The sequence below is a fragment of the Penicillium oxalicum genome, chromosome VI, assembly GCF_001723175.1.
Source record: "Penicillium oxalicum strain HP7-1 chromosome VI, whole genome shotgun sequence".
Taxonomy (NCBI): Eukaryota; Fungi; Ascomycota; class Eurotiomycetes; order Eurotiales; family Aspergillaceae; genus Penicillium; species Penicillium oxalicum.
This window is the reverse complement of record NC_064655.1, coordinates 1,625,570-1,641,689: the sequence shown is the minus strand read 5'-3', so window position 1 is coordinate 1,641,689 and position 16,120 is coordinate 1,625,570. Positions and strand designations below refer to the sequence as shown.

At 52.3% G+C, this 16,120-nt stretch overlaps 8 protein-coding genes across 8 annotated transcripts; 4 read left to right on the top strand and 4 right to left on the bottom strand.

Moving 5' to 3' along the window:
• Positions 1 to 734: 734 nt before the first annotated feature.
• On the top strand, positions 735 to 2,475 carry POX_f07867 (Glucose-6-phosphate isomerase; the record flags this gene model as incomplete). The annotated part of the gene is made up of 2 exons (XM_050116659.1): positions 735 to 1,234; positions 1,314 to 2,475. 2 exons carry the CDS (start codon positions 735 to 737, stop codon positions 2,473 to 2,475), a joined length of 1,662 nt encoding a protein of 553 aa, XP_049966798.1.
• Positions 2,476 to 2,951: 476 nt separating this feature from the next.
• POX_f07866 (uncharacterized protein) lies at positions 2,952 to 4,286 on the top strand (the record flags this gene model as incomplete). The annotated part of the gene is made up of 3 exons (XM_050116658.1): positions 2,952 to 3,094; positions 3,176 to 3,188; positions 3,267 to 4,286. The coding sequence occupies 3 exons, from the start codon at positions 2,952 to 2,954 to the stop codon at positions 4,284 to 4,286; spliced, it is 1,176 nt and encodes a 391-aa protein (XP_049966797.1).
• Positions 4,287 to 4,752: 466 nt separating this feature from the next.
• Positions 4,753 to 5,502, bottom strand: POX_f07865 (uncharacterized protein; the record flags this gene model as incomplete). The annotated part of the gene is made up of 1 exon (XM_050116657.1): positions 4,753 to 5,502. The coding sequence occupies one exon, from the start codon at positions 5,500 to 5,502 to the stop codon at positions 4,753 to 4,755; it is 750 nt and encodes a 249-aa protein (XP_049966796.1).
• A 358-nt stretch (positions 5,503 to 5,860) lies between these two features.
• POX_f07864 (Arsenate reductase) lies at positions 5,861 to 6,363 on the top strand (the record flags this gene model as incomplete). Its single annotated transcript, XM_050116656.1, has 2 exons — positions 5,861 to 5,975; positions 6,053 to 6,363. 2 exons carry the CDS (start codon positions 5,861 to 5,863, stop codon positions 6,361 to 6,363), a joined length of 426 nt encoding a protein of 141 aa, XP_049966795.1.
• A 568-nt stretch (positions 6,364 to 6,931) lies between these two features.
• Positions 6,932 to 10,193, bottom strand: POX_f07863 (uncharacterized protein; the record flags this gene model as incomplete). The annotated part of the gene is made up of 7 exons (XM_050116655.1): positions 6,932 to 7,824; positions 7,907 to 8,111; positions 8,189 to 8,446; positions 8,510 to 8,809; positions 9,133 to 9,339; positions 9,411 to 10,057; positions 10,133 to 10,193. The coding sequence occupies 7 exons, from the start codon at positions 10,191 to 10,193 to the stop codon at positions 6,932 to 6,934; spliced, it is 2,571 nt and encodes an 856-aa protein (XP_049966794.1).
• Positions 10,194 to 10,735: 542 nt separating this feature from the next.
• POX_f07862 (uncharacterized protein) lies at positions 10,736 to 11,926 on the bottom strand (the record flags this gene model as incomplete). The annotated part of the gene is made up of 1 exon (XM_050116654.1): positions 10,736 to 11,926. One exon carries the CDS (start codon positions 11,924 to 11,926, stop codon positions 10,736 to 10,738), a length of 1,191 nt encoding a protein of 396 aa, XP_049966793.1.
• A 949-nt stretch (positions 11,927 to 12,875) lies between these two features.
• On the bottom strand, positions 12,876 to 14,368 carry POX_f07861 (Cyclin-dependent kinase 11B; the record flags this gene model as incomplete). The annotated part of the gene is made up of 2 exons (XM_050116653.1): positions 12,876 to 13,737; positions 13,797 to 14,368. The coding sequence occupies 2 exons, from the start codon at positions 14,366 to 14,368 to the stop codon at positions 12,876 to 12,878; spliced, it is 1,434 nt and encodes a 477-aa protein (XP_049966792.1).
• A 359-nt stretch (positions 14,369 to 14,727) lies between these two features.
• Positions 14,728 to 15,702, top strand: POX_f07860 (Superoxide dismutase 1 copper chaperone; the record flags this gene model as incomplete). Its single annotated transcript, XM_050116652.1, has 4 exons — positions 14,728 to 14,745; positions 14,823 to 14,895; positions 14,964 to 15,098; positions 15,173 to 15,702. The coding sequence occupies 4 exons, from the start codon at positions 14,728 to 14,730 to the stop codon at positions 15,700 to 15,702; spliced, it is 756 nt and encodes a 251-aa protein (XP_049966791.1).
• Positions 15,703 to 16,120: the final 418 nt, after the last annotated feature.

Genomic DNA, 16,120 nt, shown 5'->3' with positions numbered 1-16,120 from the left:
GGTATTGACCCGACTCAAGTGTTTGGCAAACCATGGCTTGTCCCTTACCCAACGTGTTTCTCTTAGGAAAGCTCCTATCGTCAAAGAGGTCGCAGGCCTGAGTCACGTTTAACCAGATTGGCTACCGGTCTACTAGTCCACCAGGTAGAGTGGTGTAGTATAGTTCGGTTGACTGTTCACGGCTAAATAGTAGGCTGACCCTCCAAACGGCGGGACCGACCCAGCACCAGAGTATTAGCCGGAAGAAATGCCTCTGAAAAGACGGGAAAAAAAAAACCAAAGTCAATTCCACTTTTCTGTCACACGGCAGTTCAAACTTGGTGGCCTGGTACGGTCAGGTCCACCGTCGGAGGTTTGCAAAAAAGCTGATGAGCAAAGCCGGCCCGCTCTGGACCAGCGCTGGATGGGCAGGACCATGCGGCAATGATGATGATGATGCTATCGGGCCCCACGCCCCTCTCGTCGGACCTCAACACACCGGCCCTTTCCATTTCCATCGCTGCCCTCTTTCCGTCTTCTCTCCCCTCTTCCTCCTTCAAATACCCCTCCAATCCGTCTGAATTCAGTCCCAAAAAAGAATTGCTGTGATACCCCTCCCCGTTTTCTGTCATGTAGGTTTCTTCACGACCCCTCCATGCCCGCGGACAATTGACGTCTGTTTGGCCTGTACGTGGGCAACCCCGCGCTAACCCGGTGTGCTCCGAAAATCTGGTAGATCCCATACTAGTGTCATCATGCCTGCTTTCGCGCAAGCCTCCGATCTCAATGCCTGGAAGGAGCTCCAGGAGCACCACACTACCGTGGGTCGCAACATTGTCCTGAAGGAGTACTTCCAGAAGGACCCCAAGCGCTTTGAGAAGTTCAGCTACACCTTCACCAACACCGTCGACAACAAGGATATCCTGTTCGACTTCTCCAAGAACTTCCTCACCGAGGAGACTCTGTCTCTGCTCGTTAAGCTGGCCAAGGAGGCCGGTGTGGAGGAGCTCCGCGATGCCATGTTCCGTGGTGACCACATCAACTTCACCGAGGACCGTGCTGTGTACCACGCTGCCCTGCGCAACACCTCCAACGAGCCCATGCAAGTCGACGGCAAGAGCGTTGTTGAGGATGTCAACTCGGTCCTGGAACACATGAAGGAGTTCTCGGAGCAGGTGCGCAGTGGTGAGTGGAAGGGTTACACTGGCAAGAAGATCAACACCATCATCAACATTGGTATTGGCGGTTCTGATCTGTAAGATTCCCTGGCGCCTCAAGTCCTTGAATAGATCATCTTTGAAGGGATTTCCAACGCTAACCATTCCCTTTTAAAGTGGTCCCGTCATGGTCACCGAGGCCCTCAAGCCTTACGGCCACCCCGACCTGAAGCTCCACTTCGTCTCTAACATTGACGGCACTCACATTGCGGAGGCCCTCAAGGACTCTGACCCCGAGACGACTCTCTTCCTCATCGCCTCCAAGACCTTCACCACTGCGGAAACCACCACCAATGCCAACACTGCCAAGAGCTGGTTCCTGAAGACCGCCAAGGACGAAGCTCACATTGCCAAGCACTTCGTGGCCCTCTCCACCAACGAGCCCGAGGTCACCAAGTTCGGTATCGACAGCAAGAACATGTTCGGCTTTGAGTCCTGGGTTGGGGGTCGCTACTCCGTCTGGAGTGCCATTGGTCTCTCCGTGGCCCTGTACATTGGTTACGACAACTTCCACCAGTTCCTCGCTGGTGCTCACGCCATGGACAAGCACTTCCGCGAAACTCCTCTGGAAAAGAACATCCCCGCGATTGGCGGTCTGCTGAGTGTCTGGTATAGCGACTTCTTCGGAGCTCAGACTCATCTCGTTGCTCCTTTCGACCAGTACCTGCACCGCTTCCCCGCTTACCTGCAGCAGCTGTCCATGGAGAGCAACGGTAAGGCGATCACCCGCTCTGGTGAGTACGTCAAGTACACCACTGGGCCCATTCTGTTCGGTGAGCCCGCCACCAATGCCCAACACAGCTTCTTCCAGCTGCTGCACCAGGGCACCAAGCTCATTCCTGCCGACTTCTTGATGGCCGCCGAGTCCCACAACCCCGTCGAGGGTGGCAAGCACCAGCGCATGCTCGCCTCCAACTTCCTCGCCCAGTCCGAGGCTCTCATGGTCGGAAAGACCCCGGAGCAGGTCAAGGCCGAGGGTGCTCCTGAGAACCTGGTTCCTCACAAGACCTTCCTGGGCAACCGCCCCACCACCTCGATTCTCGCCCAGAAGATCACCCCTGCCACCCTTGGTGCACTGATCACCTACTACGAGCATCTTACCTTCACTGAGGGTGCCGTCTGGAACATCAACTCCTTCGACCAGTGGGGTGTCGAGCTGGGCAAGGTTCTCGCCAAGAAGATCCAGCAGGAGCTGGAGACTGCCGGCGAGGGCAATGACCACGACAGCTCTACCAGCGGTCTGCTGATGGCCTTCAAGTCTCGGGCCAACCTGTCCTGAAGGACTCATCGATCGTAAAATTGAAGCTTGCGTCGAGCCATTCTGAATGATGCCAAGCAGCTTCTGACGAGCAACGAATGATTCTGCATTTTAATCTCTTATTCATTAATCCGAATGATTATCCCGATTTCTTGAGGGGACAATAAACGAATTCTCATCCAACTGGTTGGCAGTCTGCAATTTGTCTAGTATGTCGTAATTTATGTAAGAACGCAAGTCACGTCTTGTTGTTGATAGCTCGCGGGCATAATGAAGCGGTTCCGCTGTTCCAGCCAACCTTCACTGCGGACTGAATGTGTCGAGTCCGAGACTCCGCCTTGAGGAGTGCGGCGGGCAGAAAGATCTCCGTGTCTGCTCCGCACGCCGCTGGTTCGTCTCCTGTTCAACTCGCTCACTGCGAAGCAGCGCTCGCGCATTGAATTGGAAAAAAAAGTTCTTCAATACCTCGCGTGGTAGCCGATTCGTGGCGAGGTATAATGGTTCCATCCAGGGTGACGTTGCTCTCCGTTTCGGTTGCACTCCTGTCTACAGGGTCAATCGCGGGGAGACCTAGTGCCACCTTTGGAGAGGGATACCGACTTGGTGACGAAATTCCAGTATCATGTCTTAATCGAACGGCGTAAGTCCAGACCTGGCTTCTATGTCTCCCCCTGCAATCCTCCATTCACTAAAGGACCTAATTCTAACGTTGCAAGAACAGAGACGGCGAGCATGTACGCACCGACCGACTCCTGAAGAAGACCGCCTCACGAGACCCCCCCCCCCCCCCCCAAACTGACCACGAGTATTAGATAACCGATGATTTGGGAAAGCTACAATGGGTTCCATTCGTGACCTGCAGCGAGACCTCGCGACCATTGTCCATACATTACGGGGTGTCTGAAACCATCACATGCACGATCTCCTCCCTGACCGACTCGCTATACCACTTGCTGGAATTCTACGTCCATTCCGACGTGCCCATGAACTGCCGTGTGCCCACCGGTCCTCTGAGATCATCGAACACCGCGCCCAAGGACCATACCAACTCCGACACTGAATCCAGCGAGGCCAACTCGCTCGCTGTGCTGAAAGAGAACGGCCCGCCTTTCACGCCCGTCACCATTGCCTTACAGGGAACACTGCAGCTTAGCCATCTGCACATCTGGACGGACATGAACATGCTGATGCACAACATTCCCTCGGACCCTGCTGCACCATCGGCCAAGGGCAAGAAGCATGCTCAATCGGGCCAGCCCGGTTACGCAGTAGCGGGCACGGCATACTCCACACCCGAGTTTGAGGAAGCCTCGAAAAAGGCTGCCCTCAACAAGGACGAGGAGGCGGTGGCGATTGCCCAAGCTGCGCGTGAGCCTTGGACCGCGGGACATGGGACGAAGGTGGTGCGTGGCGAGCCGCTTACATTCTCCTTCCACATTGCGTGGATTGAAGGAGGCGCGGGAATTGGGTGGCCAGAGCGCCCGGTTTCAAAATCCTTCGTGGAGTCTAACAGTTCTGGATCCAGTAGCTCTACGGTGGGGTCGATCTTCTCGCGCATGTTCTTCTTCGTCCTCGCTGCCTCGGTGGGTGCTATGCTGGCGCTCTACTGGGAGCGCAATGGAAATCGGCTGCGTGGTCGTTCAGGATGGCGAGGAGATGGAATTCTCGGAGCTCCAATGACCAAAGGAAAGGTAGCTGGCGTGACTTATGGCAATGGTGGACGGATCAATGGATACGGAGGATACTCTCCTGGCCCGTCAAATGGTGTTGTGACCAGTGGTGGCGGAGGCGGCTCCGGGTATGGAGGCTTCACCACCGGAAAGAGAGATTAAGTATTGAGTTGGCGTGAGCGAAACGCTCCCGAGGTGGCTGGATGCAGTTGTATATATGTGGTGGGTTACCCAACTTTGCTCGGATACCTCACGGGCATCAAAGCAAGGGTATATGTCCAAAACTCAAAATGACAGGATGTCTCGATCCAAATTCATGCAAATAGACGAATAAATGGCAAGAGAAGGAGGGGGGGAAAATCAAAGAAAAGCTCCATAAAAAGTAGATAGTTGTACAGATTTTGGTCACGAGGCAACAGCCTGCATATAAAAAAGAAAAGAAAAAACAAATGCGAGGCTCAACCCTTCCAAAAAAAAACCTCATTCAATCTCCAACTATACACGAGTTCTCACAGAGCGAGAAGTCCCACAACAGGCCCCCTCCCCCTTCTCCTTCCCTCTCGACCAAATACCAAATAGAATTTCATTCGACAACAGGCCAATTCCTCCAAAGACTAGAAAAAAAAGTTTACCAGCCCTGCGCTTGCATACGCTGGATCTTCTTCACAGTCTCCTGGAACGAGAAACGGAAAAGCTTCCTCCACCTCGTCCGGCGCAACTCCTTCCGCAGCGCACCCTTGCGCTTGTGGAACTTTTGCTCATGCGCATCCGACTTGATCTTATTCGTGCTGCAAGTAATCTCCAGCTGACGAATAGCAGCAGGCAGATCCAGACCGCGCTCCGGCTCAACGTGGACCTGGCGACCCAGTGTCGGTCCCAGCTTCAATTCCAATTTGCGAGAAGCGAGCTGCTGAGCGGCACGGTCCTTGAAGGCCTGCGAGCCGACGCCGCCGACGGAGCGGGAGACGGCGTCGGAGAAGATGCGGCGAGGTTCACCCTTGGAATTGAGGATGCTGCGGTTGCCGAGGTCGAGCTTGTTGAGGATCTCGTCAAAGTCGGAGGCGACGGTCTTGGTGGGTTGAGGCTTGGAGGAAGGTTGTTGTTCTTCGACCGGTGCGGGTGTTGTTTGCGGAGTGGATTGTTCGGAGGAGGAGGGGCCAGTCGAGGACGAGGAAGAAGGGGCAGACGTAGCAGTAGAGGGAGAAGAGGAAGAGGATGAAGAAGCAGTAGAGGTAGAAGAAGTAGTAGTCTGTGACGAGGGATTTGAGGAGTTGTAGCGGAGGGTCGTGAGGAAAAAAGGCTGCTGTTGCTGGCGAGCATTGAGGAGCCATGGCGATGGCCGGGCGCGGAGGCCGCGTGCCAGGAGACGGGTGTCCATAGTTCCTTTGAAGGATGAGAGAAAGAAAGCAGCAATCAAGTTCGTAGAGGATCCGTCCAATTGAAGGGATCAAAGAAGAAAAAAGGGCAACCTTGGGAGGGTTGGAAAAAGCCCGGAAAGATTGGACCGCGCTCAGATATGCAGACGTGCGGAGCGGCTGCGATGCTCTGCGAAAATCGGGAGAAATTAGAGATCACGTGAACATGCATAGGTCCAGCTCCTGCAGTGGTGGATGGGTGCCCATTGTACAAGAATACCTGATCATCAACAGGCCATCTCGTCAACAGATCGAGTGGAGGCGAAGGAAAAAAAAGAGGAAAAGAAAGAGAAAACCTACAAGGCCTTGAGACTCAAAGCAATGTCTTCCATCTCAATCGCAACTCTACCACGCATGAACCGCGATGCTCTCTCGGCACTCCTCCTTAAAGGCATTTCAGCCGACAAACTAGCAATCGTGGATGTTCGAGACTCGGGTGAGTCTCTTCAACAAGCATGTAATAATAGAATTTAACCATCAAATTCTAAACGTTGAAATATTTTGTTTTCCCAGATCATATTGGTGGACACATCAAGTCCTCAACGTGGGTACCCAGCTCCAGCCTAGACGTGCGTCTGCCCGAACTTCTTCGCACTCTCAAGGACATGGACACGGTAGTCTTCCACTGTGCTCTCAGCCAGCAGCGTGGCCCGTCTGCAGCTCTTCGCTACCTGCGAGAACGTGAGCGTATTCTGGGAGAGGAAGAATGCAAGAAGCAGGAGGTTTATGTGTTAGAAGGTGGCTTCGTGCAGTGGCAGGACAAGTATGGGAATGATGAGAGGTTGACTGAGGCCTATGTTGCTGATATCTGGAGGGAATATTAACGAACCTCATTTCAAATGGACGTGCTTTCTGGTTCGAGTGTGGGAGAGTATTTGGACTCGATGGACAGGATTATTTGCATTTTTTTTTCTTAATGAGACATGAACAGGAAGGAGGGGGGTTGAATATACGAATGAGACAATGGATGTATGCCATCTCTTTGCAAAATTACACTAAGTATCCTCGTGACTACGATTGATTTCTCAGACCATATCCAACTTATGGCATCTAGCGTATCTCCCAGGTAATGAGATGGAAAGATTGCAGCCTGATATTAAAACACCAGACTTCCGAGAAGAAAATCAAACCAAAAACATAAAATGAAATCGAATGGAGACCCATTTGGAATGAGAAATTCGAGGGGTGTATTGACTTGATGTATAAGTACATGTAACATAGATTTTGCCAGCTCGTGCTGTTGCTAGAGTACAGTGTGACATCCCAATTAATGAAAATCAACGTCAAATCACTAGATCAGTGAGGAGATATGGAGATGATGACTCCCCATGCAGGCATTTGCATCCTGAGTCATCCACAGGTTGATTGAGACACCAAAGCAGCCATGTAACTCTACATCTGCACACCACCACCGAATCCAACAGGTCGTCTTTGGCCGCCATTCTCGGGAATGATGGTCATCACCTTGTAAATCTTACCCATGGACCCACTCGACTTATCGACGAGGCGTTTCCATCCAGTCTCCAAGGTCTTTCTATGTTCTTCATCCTTGACATTCTTCAGCAGTTGGCGCATTCGTTCTTCAATGCCCAGGGCCTGGAGGAAATCGCCCTGTTCAACCGGCCCGTGTACCTCAACACCGTCACTTCCTTCGATGGCAGCTTCGGCGAGAGACGTAAAGTCAACGTCGGCACTGACATCCACTTGGCCAGGCGATGATAATGGCGCCACCTCCTTGTGATGTTGAATACCACGCAATGAATTGATGGGGATCGTTGACATGGTGCCGTAGTCCATGATCAAAGCAGCACCGGAGGGTGTGGTCTTCTTGGGTGTTTCGGGCGTAGGGTTCTTCTTGGATACTCGAGCGGAGACCGTGTCGCCGCCAATACGGCGCGCAAAGTCTGCGGCATATACCCGGCTTTCGGGACTCACTTCGATAGTGGAGCCCGGTTGAGACTTGAGTCGTCGGTATCGCTCGGAAATCTCGGGTATGACGAGCGAGGAGGGTGTGGAGGCCTTGGCCTTGGTGAGTTTGAACTCGGGCTCCCCCTCGATGTTTTCCTCGACGGCTTTCGGGTTCAGTGTGACGAGCAGCTCACGCCATTGCGGTACATTGGCCACCTTGAGCGGCTTGTGAAGTTTCTGGGGGCCTGTGGGTGTCATAATCTCCTGAGCTTGTTCCGACACTTCGTTCTCCGGTGCTGGCGGTACGGACTCGAACGCATGGATAGGTAAGGCGTCGAAGAATTCGTGCGCGAATATAAGCGGTGTCTTTCCTTCCTCTGTAACCACATCAAATACGTAAGCAAACGCTCCCACCGTCTCATGACTAGGGAGTTTGAGATGTATTGAAACACCACTCACCGTGTGGCAGCAACCGAATATCTTCCACCCAGACAATCGGCACTTCGAAATACTTGCAGGTACTTCGATGCCCGATATCGGTCTCCTCCATCGCAGCTTCTTCTCCACACAAAAGGCGCTTCTGGACCTGTCTCAATGTAGCGCTCGCCTCGACCATATAGATAGCTTCGATGCTGGACGTAAAGGACTTGAAGTTTCGAAACGTCTATTTCAAGACAAAATCAGTCAGCATCCACCAGTGTAGCTGATACCTTGCATTGAGCCTTTTTCCGGTTCACATACTCGAAGCATATCGTCCATGAGAGTTCCTTTGCCCGGTCCCACCTCCATCAGTTGAACGCCGCTTCGCTTTCGCCCTTGCGCCATCCACTCGGCGATTGCCCAGATGCCGATCAGCTCTCCAAATACCTGGGAAATCTCCGGCGAGGTAACAAAGTCACCATGTTTGCCAAAGACATCTTCACGGGAAGTGTAGTAGCCACCCTCGGGGGAGGTCAACACCTGGCGCATAAATGCCGCGATAGGAATGGGTCCAGTGACCTAAAAGGAGATGCAACCACTATTCAGAATGAACCCGCACGACACTGTGGGAGAAAAAGGTACCTTCATTGCACTCGCCAAAGTGCGAGCGAGAGGCGTTGACCACTGCCTGTCTGTAAATGTAGAGCTCCATCGACATTGGATCGGCGTCCTGCGAGACACACGCAGGCTATGCGACACGGCGCGCCGAGCGGCGGCATTCATGTTGGCGTACTGTAGGATACCACACCAACGACGGAATTTGAGCCCAGCAGCAAAGGTAAAAAGGAACGAAATTGACGAAATCAGAGCTTCAGGCGTATTTCCGGCTTCAATGCCACCTGTGAGCCCGGGTCGCTTGGGTGAGTTGCTTCTCCAAATATTCTGAGATCCGGAGAAGCTCCGCTCCACGTGATTTATTTTGTCCTTATCGGTCCTATCGCCAGCCAAAGCTTATAAGCTGCACTTGCAGCATCCATGCGTAGCCTCATGCTTAGCCTTCTATGAATTGTTCAAATATTCCGTATGAGATTGAATACAGGTGGAAAGGGTTCTGGTAGCCAAAGAGCCGAGGGCTGTACACCAAGCTCCCCTTGATTTGAATATCTGGCGCAAAGAGCTTTCTCTCCATGTTTGTTCTTTCTTGCCAGCAATCAACGCCGATTCCTCCGCCAGTTCTGGGTCTTCTGCTGCGGGGGGTCTACTACCATCTGGTCACTGTAAAGTCCGGTATCGGTGTCGAGCGTGCTCCCTGATTCATCAAATCCATATCTGCCGTCTTGGAGTTGCGGTTCCGCGCGACGCGTCCGGCGCTCACGATCTGCTTGTTCGCGAAGTGCATTGAAGGAGGTGCCGGGGGTGCTGATCTGGGTCCCGGGTGGTTGTAATTTAACAGACAGGAGTCTTCCGTCAGCCTGGACCACCAGTCAGTATACTAATGGCCATGGATTAGAGTTAAATGAGAGTGCACAAATTGCTTGCTTACTCTTTGGTTGTGGAAGTTGGCCACAGCGTTCTCAGCGCTCCACCTCTCTGCGAATGCGAACTCGGCCGTGACACTTGGAAGGTGTGACGTGACTCTGCAGGTCAACATCGGACCCGAGATAGGCTCGATTGCTGATTGAATATCTGCGGCTGTGGTCCCAGGGGCGAAATTGCTTCCGACCACCACAAAGGGCCCGGACAGACCCTTAATCGATATCCCCGCAGGGGCTGAGCGAAGTGCTGCTTGATTGTTACTAGACTCGATGGCGGCTTGAAGTCGTTCAACGTTCACTCGGCGCTGACTTGAAGAGTTGGCCGTTTTGCGCATGGACTGCGCTGGGACAGGGGCGGGTTTGGGTTTGGTAATCTTGTTGTTGGTCTGGTTGGGACGAGCAGAGACCGACGCGGATCGCTTCACATCAATTCCATGCGTTAGCGACTGCGAAAGACGCTCTTGGAATATGTTTAAAGCAAGGGCTGAGCTGGAACTCACCTTCGGCGCTCCAATCCGACTTGCCAGGCTTCCAGGTTTGCTTGATGTTTTGCTGATTTGGCCGGGGCCGGGTGCGCTCGCTCGTCGACCTTTCTCAATTCGATTCTTGCCAAGGATTTGACTTGCTAGCTGCTCGTTTTGTTTTTTCCGGCGATCTATTTGAGCCATGCACGTTAGATTCGCTTTGCGCCGGCCAGGATTCAGTAGACAAAGCTATGGTGAGTTGTTACCGTTTTGAATGATCGCGTCAAAAGCGACAGCTGCCTGCGGTTGTTGCTGTTTCTTTGCCATCTCGGGCAAGGATACTTCGAGTTGTAGATGTGGACTAAATGAAATGAAAAAAAAAGAATGGGTTTGAATGCAGAATGGGTTTAAATGTCAAGCCCAGAATTGTATCGGCGTCAGCGCAATGCAGATGAGAGATCGGGGGCTCGGGAAGGGGAGGATGTGGACGGAGAAAAGAAGCTCAGCCGAGTGGGTCTGGGGATCAGCGCCTGTTGGACATTCAGAGCACTGGGCAGAAATCACATGTGCCAGCGCGCCAGAGCACAAGGCTTGACCACCTGCACCTCGAGGTAAGACATGGACCCTGGACAAAGAAAGTTGATATCGCAAATAATGACGATAGAAGTAATTCATCTCTTATTGAATACGATGGCTAGTCATGGCATCTAAAAGGTGATAACGGAAGACAAACTAACAGAAAGAAGCGAGGAGAGTGAAGAATGGTTCCCCGTCGTAAATATGACACCGGACCCGATCATAAAAGCCCCAAGCTTCAGTCGACGGAGTTGTGAACATGGCGAGACAGAAACCAAGCGAGCAAAAGAAAGCTACTGTTTCTCACGAAGCACCAACGGGCTAGCATTGACCGACAAATCTTCGAAGTCGGACAGAGGCGCCTGCGCTGAAAACACGGATTGGCCGGCCAGGATCCGGCAAACACGTAGATCGACCGTCATTGACCACAGCGCCCATGTCTCCCAGGACATTTCCAGCAAGACCACGAATGATTGCTGTGATGTTCTCCAAGCGTTGACAATGGTGGCATGCATATGAGGCGGAAAAGCTTGAACGGTCTGGTGAAACGAATAAATGTCTTCCTCGGCCTCTCCATTGATGACAAGGTCGACGAGAACGTGAATATCTGAAGGTGACTGTGTTGAAAGCCAAGAATGGCCTCTGAGGGTCTGAGAGGATTGTGGAGACGAAGACGAAGACGATGACGAGGTCGCATGACGCCCGCCCTTTTTCAATGGAAGCACGATGGGGTACAATCCGCTGAATGTGGTCATGGTTGGAGTGACACTTGGCGTGTTGGGGGGTCGTTGAAGCTTTTCGAAAATAGACGTAATCGAAAGGCCTTGCTGTCCTACTTTGATAGCATAGATTGCGGTTCGAAGGTTCCGGGTAAAGGAAATTTGATTTCTGGAACGGACGTTGGCCTCGAACTCTGACGCTGCAAGAGCTTGAATAGCTCGCAGACCCCGTGTTGGTTTGGCCGTACCTCCATAGCAACAGTCTAGCACATAGAGAACGTCAATGCCGGTCATATCGTGCGACATGGAAGTATCGATCAACTCGTTTTTGATAAAGGTCCATTGGATGAACCGCTTTTCGGTCCCAAGACGAAAATCGCCCCCCTCGGTCACCCATCCATGCCCAGCATAGTAAACGATGAGCAACTGGGGGCACAGAGCATCTGGCGGAAGCAGGGCGCCCTTGACATGCTCCTTGAAAGTGTTCTCCGGAAACCTGTCGGATGATTGAAGACAAACTTCCTGCCACTGGATTTCAAAGACATCATCCAACAGATGAGAGAAAGTCCGTGCGTCCTGGGCTGCGTTTGTGTTATCGTCTTCAAAGTAAAAGAGGACAGCACGAATGTTGACATATTGATTGTCTCGCGCTTCGATTGTTTTCTGAAGGCTTGCCCTGAGATCCGGCACGTCTTGGCCCTCCTGCGGCCTAGTCCACCGGCATATAGAGCGGTCCGACAGAACATTGAGGTCGGATGATGACATTTTTGGAAAATGAAAGCTTTTGTTGAGGGTATTGCTAATATGAAAAGATTGTGAAGTGAGTTCAGGTGATGATCGGAAGGAGGGGGAGGTGAGAAGTTTCTAAGTCTCCTGTTGGAGCGCCTTCCTTGAAGGGAACAAACAAGGAATAACGTCATTCATCGTAAACAAATTGCTCTCTGCGTGTGACACTGAGCACTAGGTTTTTCTCAACACCTGCTCTTTGCTGCTAGCCTACATTCAGCATTACGTTCACAGATGGAAACAGATAACTGGTGGACTTTGCACTCCACGTAGTCCCATTTTGCTAGAAGGATTGGCATCGTATGTGTGTTCCCAACGCACACTCTGGGTGCTCGGCATGCTGAGCTCGTTGGGCTCACCGAGGGGACTGTCAAATGCCGTACATTTGAGCACGAATCAGGCTTGTCGTATGCTCTAGTTAGATAGTTTCTTCCTCTCTTCAGGGAAATAGCCATTGCACATGATCTGGACTAGCCATCTTGTAAGAACACGCCAACGAGCCAGTATATTCATTCGAGAACTCTAGGTATAGTGCAAGGGAAATTGAAGAGGATTGGTCTTTATGGACTCGGACATGATATGACACATTAGATGATTGGATCAAGATTTTCTCGGTGCAGCGGGATTTTAAACTCGGTCGTGATGTCAGCGAGTTGAATGCGAGCCCCATCCGACACGAGGGCTTAATGATTTCAATAGCTGATCGAGATCTTGCTACCAATATTTAGAGCGATGCATCGATTGAGTTCCGGAGGAGATGGAGGTTGGTGCGAGGCAAGACACCCGCCCTGCACTGAGATCTCAGTACCGGGGTCTTAAAGTGCGAGGAGGTGATTTGGGGTGTAATGTGCTTGAAAATCTTTTTCTCAAAAGCTTGTGCTCGTGAGAATTTGAAGGCTGGTCAAATTTGCGGTCACCTACCCAGCGTTCATCCAAGGCGAAGAGAGAAGCCGGCACCTGCCTCGCCCGCGTCGCCTCCAGGGGCACCACCAAAGACGCCCGCAAAGTCCAGCTCGGGAGCGTCTTGTCCATGCTTTGGTGCCTCGGGTGTATGATGGCGTCTGCGTTTCTCCATTCCAGCCTTGGAGGGAAATGAAGGGAACATCTCTTTCGGCTTGGGGCGAGGATCTTCTCGGAAGTAGGAATGCGCTAGACATTGCTGAGCAGTTGGTCGGACAGCAGGATTCAGCGCTAGCAACGACGACAGAAGATCTAGTCCCGCATTTGTAAGATATGGGAATCGGGAACGAGGCAGCAGTGGCGGGTTCCGTGTCGACGTCGCTGGCGTGGGCGGCAGGCGTAAAGATTTGGCATTGGGGAGAGAGCGGAAGCCGGGCCAGATTTGCTGGTTAGGTGGGCCGGTCAAGGCAAATATCTTGGATACCTGATCCACTTCGTTCTTCCCCTGAAGGAGAGGCTCCTTGATGAGCAGCTCTCCAAAAATGCAGCCAATACTCCACATGTCAATCTCTGTGCCGTATTTGTCTGCACCGAGCAAGAGCTCCGGCGCTCGATACCATAGCGTGACAACCAATTGTGTCAACTTGGGTGGTGGATCACCATAGTATCGTGCCATGCCGAAATCGGCAATCTTGATTTCACCCCGGTTGTTGAGGAGGAGGTTGGACGTCTTGAGATCACGGTGCATGATCCACTGGGAATGTAGGAATTCGAGGCCGCCGACGACCTGCAACAGTAGTGTTTTGATTTCGGAAGGAAGGAAAGGTTCGCGCATGTCGTCGAGAAGTGTTTTCAGGTCATGCTCCAAGAAATCCATCACCAAGAATACACTGTCGTATCGGGTCAGCCAATTGCGCCTAAAAATTCTCAGACTGTTGGATGCACGTACTCATCCATTTTGTTTCCCATGACAACCTCACGCAGATAAACAACGTTCTGATGCCGCGCCTCTAACAATGTCTGTATCTCTCGTAGGCCCGTTACTGGAAACCCATCCGGTGAGTTCTCAATCTTCAGTTTCTTGAGCGCGACAATCTCTCCTGTCGTAATGTCCTTGGCCCTCGAAACCCAACCGTAAGATCCTTCTTCGATGTGATTGAGGCGTTCAAAGTTGTCGACATGCCGACACGGTCCCCATTCACTGGTTGGGAACCTCAGCAGGCTCGACTGCTTCTTTCCCCCCTCGCTTGTCGAGACTTCATCTTCCGCAGACGGCGCATCGGGGTCGTTGGATAATCTTCGCCGCTTTTTGGGGGGTCCTGGTTCCCCATTGGCATTTTGGCTGGAGCTGCTTGGATCCGGAGGAGCTGCCGCTGAAGCTTGAGCTTTGCTAGCTTCCTCCAGCTGACGTTGTTTCTCGGCCTTGGCGCGGCGCTTCTCCTCCTTCTCGCGCTTGCGCTGAGCGACAATGGCTTCGGTTTCTGGATCGTCGTCTGCCCACCGCGATTTGGAAGCCGACATGATGTGTTGCCGCGTTCGCGCCTCGGGGCTAAGCGTGGGATGGGAAACGGAGGCGGAGCGGAAGAGACTCTCACGAGATGTCCAGATGACGTTTTGTGTCGCTGGGGACAGACGCGGGCCGAAGAACAGCTCCGATTTGAAATCCAAAGCGGACCCTCCGCCGCCGCAGACCCGACAAGGGGATTCCTCTTGTTACGAATTGTGTTGTGCATTTAGCTTTTCCTCTTAGGCGATTCATTCTCCTTCTTTTCGCCTTGGTATCTCCTGATCGACGACTTGCAAGAGCTCTTACCTCGTTCCGATCGTGGTCAGAAGTCAGAGACCGAACGCTTGTTGCACATCTAATAAATCACCCCGCCATGATTGACTCATTCCAGGTCAGTCTGCTCCCGATAACAGTGCACACTGTGCTGTGTACAAATTTATGAAAGCTCACAAATTTACTTTACTGTAGACGACCTTCTCGGTCCCCATGACCTGTGGGAGCTGTGTGAAGAGCGTGTCCGAGTCTCTATACAAAGTTGAAGGTACAAACTTGGCCTCTCACGTTCCGGAATCGTTCCATGAGAAACCTCTTCTCACAACTGGTACACAGGGATCACGAAAGTCGATGTAAACCTGCAGGAACAGCTTGTTCTCGTCGAAGGCACCGCGCCACCGAGCTCAATCGTCTCTGCAATCCAGAACACTGGCCGGGACGCGATTCTCCGTGGCAGCGGGACTACAAATAGTACGTCATGTAGAGCCTGGCTCGTTTGCGATCATAGTTAAAATCAGTAGCTGACAAACTTCCCCACTGATCAGGCTCTGCGGTCTGCATTCTCGAAACGCATTCCAACATTGTTGCCAATAAGATCCGTGGTCTCGCCCGAATGGTGCAGGTTTCCTCTAACATGACTCTGGTCGACTTGACCATCAACGGTCTGTCGCCTGGGAAATACTACGCGACCGTGCGAGAGGCTGGTGATATATCACGCGGTGCAGAATCTACCGGTGGGATCTGGGAGTCTCTCAAGAACAAGGTGCTAGGCACCGACACCGCAACCCCGGACGAAAAGGAATCCCGCGGTGTCTTTGGCAGCGTGGAGGTGGACCAACATGGCCGCGGCAATGTCTTCCTTGACCGGCCAGTGGCGATTTGGGAATTAATTGGGCGCAGCATGGTTGTCGCAAAGAGCAAGGAGGGTCCGTTCCAACGAGAAGACGAAAACACCCTGGTGGGAGTCATCGCCCGTAGTGCAGGAGTGTGGGATAACGACAAGATGGTCTGCTCCTGCTCTGGCAAGAATGTCTGGCAGGAGCGACAGGAACAAGTCAGTCAAGGCATGGTCTGAGTTGAGAACTCATCACCATTGCTGGCCGCAGAATTCGATGTACATGGTTGAATCCTCGATCATACACCATAAATGATCTCCAAGCGTCAAGTTTATCTCAAGTATGGGCGTGCATCCTCAAGGGGAGTTATTGGCTCATCAATGTCCGGCTTCTTAAATAGAAGAAAATTGAGCCAGTCCGCGTTAATTGTATTTGCCCAGGTTGGTTTGGTACTTGGCCAAGCGCCGATTGTTGTCCTGCCAGTCTTGGAATCCGTACCGTTCCCTGGACCCTCCCGAGTCACGACGAGGTACCGAGGGCCCTGGCTGTAATGCCTAGGAACACTACTGACAGCTCTTCGCTCTTCCCCGGTGATTTAAATTACAAATGTACCTTAGACGCACACCAGACCGAGGGCAAATGAGCATTCCATCTGAA